This window comes from Suricata suricatta, chromosome 6 (genome assembly GCF_006229205.1).
Source record: "Suricata suricatta isolate VVHF042 chromosome 6, meerkat_22Aug2017_6uvM2_HiC, whole genome shotgun sequence".
NCBI classification, from domain to species: Eukaryota; Metazoa; Chordata; class Mammalia; order Carnivora; family Herpestidae; genus Suricata; species Suricata suricatta.
Genome location: NC_043705.1, coordinates 13,698,282 through 13,704,602, shown reverse-complemented (window position 1 = coordinate 13,704,602; position 6,321 = coordinate 13,698,282). Strand labels below are relative to the sequence as shown.

Here is a 6,321-nt window from a genome sequence, read left to right as displayed (position 1 = left end):
CAGCTGAAAATTGAACACTTACAGCTTTCCTGGGGAGGTGAAAATAAAGTCGTCGCTGTCCTCAGGGCCAGGGCTGTGCCAGCAGACACCCACGCGGGTTCCCACACCGCCCCTGCCCCCGTGCTGTGACCAGACGCCCTCAGGACGGTCCTTGGTGGGGCTCCTTCCAACCCCCAACGTCAGCTCTGACTCTGCACATCCCTGTCTCTACTTTCAGGGCCAGGTCACCCAACGGATCAGGGAAGACAGAAATGGGCCTGCGTTCTGGTCTGCTGTGGGGGCCGCACAGGCAGTGTGAGCAGGGTGATGGGGCGACTCTGTTCCCTGGAAAGTCCCTGCAGTAACCCCACAGGACTCCCTGGGTAAGAATGTGGGGGTGAGGGCACCTGGGCGGCTCAGTCGGTTAAGTGTCTGACTCTTGGTTTCAGTTCAGGTCATGATCTCACAGTTTGTGGGTTCAAGCCCCACATCGGGGCTCTGTGCTGACAGTGCGGAATCTGCTTAGGATTCTCTCTCCCTCTCTCTGCCCCTCCCCTGCTCATGTTCTCCCTCTCTCATTCTCTCTCTCAAAATAAACATAAAAAAGAAAAGAGAGAGGCACCTGGGTGGCTCAGTCGGTGGGGCATCTGACTTTGGCTCAGGTCATGACCTGGTGATTTGTGAGTTCGAGCACCACGTCACGCTCTGTGCTGACAGCTCAGAGCCTCGAGCCTGCTTCGGATTCTGTGTTCTCCTTGCTCTCTGCCCCTCCCCCACTCGTGTTCTACTCTCTAAAAAATAAATAAACATTAAAAAAAAAAGAAATGTGGGGTGACGTCAATGTCCAGCGCGGAGGATGATTAAATGGTCGCAGGCATGGCCAGGACTCACAGTGCCTTGAAGGTCTGGGTCAGGAAGACTGGCCTACAGGGACATGTGGAAGAACCTGGGGGAGGACCCAGGTCCACGGCACACGCACGCACGTATGGGCACCCACTACGGGCCAGCCCTTGAGCAGTGCCAGCTCAGAGCATGTGCCCTGAGCCCCCCCTGGAGGAGGTTCTGGTGGAGAAGTCACTACACAAACAGGCCATAGGTGGCCTTTCTCTGCACCAGGCACCACGAGCTGCATCTCAAGCACCCAGCAGCGCTGACAAGGAGAATCCGGTGCTGCCCACTGGAGGTCAGGCCCGGCCTTGGCGGGGGTCGCTGTAGGGACGAAGGGAAGGCTTCATGGACGAGGAGGCATTTCAGCCAGGTGCAGAGGGATGGGCGAGTGCACATGGCGGGAGAGCCTTCCTGTGGGTCAGCTGGATGGGTCAGCAAGTCTGAATCACACAGGGCCTGGAGCGCCAGGCTACAGAGGGGCACCTGAGAGAATGGCAGGTTAAACAGGCTCACGCAATGGAGAAGTCCACACAGCAGCTTCAGGCACAGCAGGGTGAAAGGCCCCACCCAAGGAACTCAGGAGTGTGGCCACCTCCCTGGCTCCTTGTGTGGCCAAGACGGCCCCAGCGGTGTCATTCCTCCTGCTTAGGGACCCCAGGGCGCAGAGAGATTCTGAGTGCCACAGAAGTGCTGGGATTGCACCTGAGTCCTCCAGTTTGGATCCGACCTATCCCTGAACTAATCACTTTGTGGCCAGGGGGAGGGGCAACATGCTAATTGTCCAAGTCTTATCAAAAGCAATCTTCATTGCTTTGAAGTAGGAGTGGAAGGGGTTAGTTCCTAAATGGCTTGGACCTAGAGTGGAGGGCGGTTCCTGCAGGGGTGCTGTGCTGTGCGGGTAGGGATCCCTGGCAGGCCTCGCAGGAAGCGATCACAGGGCTTGGGTGGGCACCCAGGGAGGCAGAGTCACACAGCCAGGAGCCCAGAGGACAGCAGGCCCCAGCTCAGGTGTGCCTCGACTTCTTGTTATTGCAGGCAGGCATGCCCCAGACACTGAGCGCCTCCGACATGGTCACCCCCGGCAGCCTGGGCCCACCCCCCACAGAGCCCACGGATGGTGAGCAGGCCGGACAGCCCCTGCTGGACGGAGCTCCCTCATCAGCCTCCCTGGACACCCTCATCCAGCACCTGGTGCCCACGACTGACTACTACCCCGAGGTGGGTGGCCCACCCAGTGGGGAGGAAGGTACTCGGAGTGGGCTCTCCTCCGCCACGCATGGGGGAGACGGTAGGGCTGGGGCTGCGCAGGGGCCTGAGGGCACATCCCTGCCATGACTTTGGGAGCACACGCTGCCTTTCTCTGTGTCCCCCCAGAAAGCCTACATCTTCACCTTCCTTCTGAGCTCCCGCCTCTTCATCGAGCCCCGGGAGCTCCTGGCTCGGGTCTGCCACCTGTGCATTGAGCAGCAGCAGCTGGACCAGCCGGTGCTGGACAAGGTGAGGAGCAGGGCAGGGCCCCTGAGTACGCAGGCGCCCCCCTGACTTGTCCTCACGCGTCTACGACTTGGAGTGGCAGTGACTGCCCCCGTTCCCCTGAGGAGGAGCCCACAGGGGTTTCTGACTTGTCTGGAGCCCAGAGACAGAAGGGACAAAGTTGTAACCTTTAACCAATGCTGTTTTCTGGTGCCCTGTGGGAGCCCTTGGGCTTACCCCAAGTCCAGACCCGGGCACCCAGAGCCCCACCAGCAGGACCCTTGCCATGAGGGATGGCTCTGCAGCCTCTGCTGGGCTTCTTGCCCTCCGCACACTCCGTTCCACCCTTCCCTCCTCTGTGAGGTCCGCTGATGGCCTAGTCTTGTTCCCCACATCACTCTTGGCCAGATAGCGCAGCCTATGACTATTTATAGGTGTGTCAATCAGGCTTTGCTACTACAATGGTAGAAACCCACTTGGAACTGGCCTAAAACAAAGGGACTTTACTGGCTCAGGTAACTGCCAAGTCTCAAGTATCGCTGGCTTCAGGCGTTCAAATGACCCCCATTGAAATGTGATCTTTCTCCCTCCGACCCTCTACTCTGTTTTTCTCTGACCAGCCTCACCCTCTCCCTGCACAGTGACAGGTGGCCTCTGCCGCCCCATGCTCACCATCAATTCTTCTCAATTTGGGTGGAAAGAGTAAGCAGCGTTCTAAATAGGTCCCAATAAAAGACCCGATCTCATTGGCTTAGCTTAGGTGCCAAGCCCATGTGTGAACCAATCACTGTGCATGATGGGTGTGTCCTGTGTTCTGATTGGCCAGCACTGATCTGGGCCCATGCCCGGAGGCCTGAGGCAAGGTAAGCTGCCCCTGCACCCAAAGGGCTAAGAATGAGTGAGAAGGGAAACCCCCACAGCAAATTGAGATGCTATCACCAGAAGAAGGGAGACGGTATGCCCGGCAGGCAAATCAAGAGAGGACCCTGCCCCAAAGGTATCTCTGTCCCCGTCTGTTCCCCTGTGGTCAGCCCCATTCCCGTGGGCGTCCCTGTCACCTGACACAGAGAAGGCACTTGGCACACCTCCCTTGGTTACCAGTGCCGTGCCTGGGTGGCCCAGACTCCGTCAGAGGATGCACAGCGAGGGCTTGATGCAGTGACCGATGTGGCCCCGCCTCCAGGCACCCTTCGCGGAGTGCACACGCTCCTTGGCTTACCTTGCAGGCCCGCGTGCGGAAGTTTGGCCCGAAATTGCTCCAGTTGTTGGCCGAATGGACGGAGACATTCCCGCGGGACTTCCAGGAGGAGTCGACCATCGGGCACCTGAAGGACGTGATGGGCCGCATTGCTCCCTGTGACGAGGTGGGCAGGCCTAGCGCAAGTCCTAAACCCCTGTCTGCACCCCTACACCCGGGACCTGAGCCCATTCCTGGGGCCAACCTCAGGACTCACATCTTCCCATCTGTACACTGCAGCTCCTGTAAAATCAGCCCCTTTCTGCCCCCATCAGGAAATCAGGCCCTGCACAGCTGGCAGGGAAACCACGTCTCTGGCTCCAGGCGTCTCTTGACCTCGCTCCTGTTCTGCATTCATACATGGCGTCAGATGGCAGGCGAGGAAGGACCCACTCCTGGGCTCTTGTGATCAGGCACTTGGTCAGTGATCCATTAGGCTGGCAGGGAGGGCACTGGTAGGGACAGGGAAGGAGAGAGCGCCCCCATGTGGCTAAAACCTCACCCCAGGGAAAATGCTCCAGTGGCTTGGAAGAGAGCCAGTGTACTAGGTGGGCATCAGGTGCCTCCACACCCCACACTCTGCCCTGTTCTTCCAGCCGCATTCCTCTGGGGAGGACACTTAAAGGTAAAAGGAGGGCAAAAATCCCTACCTCTCACCATTAGTGGCAGAATACAGAGAAGGACCCGGCAAAGGGGATGGAGATCTCCTGGTACACTTCGAAGGGGAAGTTTTATCAGAATCTCCAGACCACGCTTTGGCCAGCGCTGATGTTTCTTTACCTAGAAGAGAATACTGGAGGGGATACACATCACTTGTCCTGGGAGGAGACTGCCTGTGGCAAGCCGGCAGCTAGTCATGTGCCTCAAAGTGGGTCTGGACATGGCAGAGCCAGGTGCTTATGAAACAAAGGAAAACTAAATCAGGCTGGGCAATGAGAACCCATAAGGTCCATGACCTAACTGAGACTCAGAAAGGGAGGCCTTGCCTGTGGGTCACCTCATATAGCAAACAAGTGGCTTAGCCATTCTGAGGGCTCAGTGAAATAAGGTCATCCCTCTCTCCCCGCCCTCCTCCGCATCCCCTATTCCATTTGGGGATCTTGACACTTGGCTTAGGATGCAGCAGGAAATGGGATCAGAGGAAGCTCAATGATTGGATGAGTCAAGAGGGTGGGTAGAGCAGGGAGGGAGATGCTGGCCGACTGGCTGGATAGATAGTTGGCTACTTGGATGAATTAGTGGAGGGGGGAAGATAGATGTTTGGGTATTCTGATAGACAGATGGACTTTTGGTGCAAGTTGATGTGGAAAGGTTGATGGGTAGGTGGGGGGGGTGGATAGGTGGATGGAAGGGAGGTTGATAGGTGGGTATTGGATGGGTCTATGTAGATGTGGGTGAGTGAATGGATAGATGAATATGGATGGATGGACGGATGGATGGATGGATGGATGGATGGATGGATGGATGGATGGATGAGTGAATAATGGATGCAGTGGATGAATTGATGGATGGATGGATGGGTGAGGGTATGAATAATGGATGGGTGGATAGGTGGATGGATGAATAAGGGTGTGTGGTTGGGTGAATGGATGAGTGAATACGGATGGGTGGATGGGTAGAGGAATTGATGGATGGGTGAGTGGAAGGATGGATGGGTGGGTGGGTAGATAGATAGGTGGGTAGAAGATTGGGTGGGTGGATGGGTGGATGAACGGATAGATACATGGTGGATGAGTGAGTGGCAGACATCGGGAAGGATAGCATGAACTGATGGATCTGTGTGTAGCGGGGGGACTATATAAAAGAGGAGACAGGCAATAGCACATGCGGGGAAAGAGACGGATGTAGGGTGGATGGATGGATGAATGGAGTGGAGGGTATGCAGGGGATGAGGGCCCAGTCTCCTGCTTCAGCTCCCTCTCCCCAGAAGGCCATCAGCAGAATGAGATCTAAACCGTCAACAGAATTATCCACCTTGTCAGGCCTGCCTCTGCCACCGGTGGAGCCCCTTCAAAGGCAGACCCTGCCCTTCTGGCTGCGATGATGGGGAAGCGTGTAAGTCCCAGGCTGGTTCCCTGGGGGAACAGGGCCCCCATGCCAGCCCCCTTAAAAACTGCCAGGCCTGCCACCAGAGCTGTGCTGGGAAATCATTTCTACCCACCCATGGATGAGAACAATGGAGGCCTGGGAGTGGCTGTCAGGAGCAGGCATCCACCAGGTGCAGGAGTCCGGAGCAGAAATAACTCATTGCAGATGTTCTCATTCCCTAGCTTGGGATCCAGTCTGGTGTGCTGAGCAGTATGGGCGGGAATGAGGGTCCCCCGCCCCTCCCCCACCCAGCCAGGCCCAGGCCAGGTGCTTCCATGTATCTTTGAGATCCCCAAGTTCCCCTTGCATAGGAGCAGCCCCTCCAAAGGGGATGTCCTCTACGTGCTACTTCTCCTTCTGTGGACGCTGTGGACGTTGCTCCCTTCCCCCCCAGCAGGGGCAAGGGCCGGGCTCCGAAAGGAGCTGGTGACCAGATGATAAGGCCGGACCAGTAGGACTCTCAGAGCATGGGGTCTGGACCATACCCCGTGAGCCCACGCAGATCCAGGCTCAGAAACCACAACTATGTGACCTCCGGCAAGTTACCTCACCTCTCTGAGCTTCAGTTTGTTCATCAGCAAAAATATTGTCCCCACCACACAACTTTACAGCAAAGACTCCATGAAGTCACATATGTTCTTATTTTGGCACTTGGT

At 56.8% G+C, this 6,321-nt stretch overlaps 1 protein-coding gene across 1 annotated transcript in view; it reads left to right on the top strand.

The window, feature by feature from the left end:
- The first annotated feature begins 217 nt into the window (after nt 1-217).
- RASGEF1C (RasGEF domain family member 1C) overlaps nt 218-6,321 on the top strand; it is a 38,785-nt gene continuing 32,681 nt past the window's right edge. The window contains exons 1-4 of the mRNA XM_029942271.1: nt 218-362; nt 1,903-2,085; nt 2,242-2,364; nt 3,567-3,704. Of these exons, the coding sequence (XP_029798131.1) occupies nt 1,909-2,085; nt 2,242-2,364; nt 3,567-3,704 (438 nt within the window). The 5' untranslated portion in view covers nt 218-362; nt 1,903-1,908. The remainder of the gene's footprint in view (nt 363-1,902; nt 2,086-2,241; nt 2,365-3,566; nt 3,705-6,321) is intronic.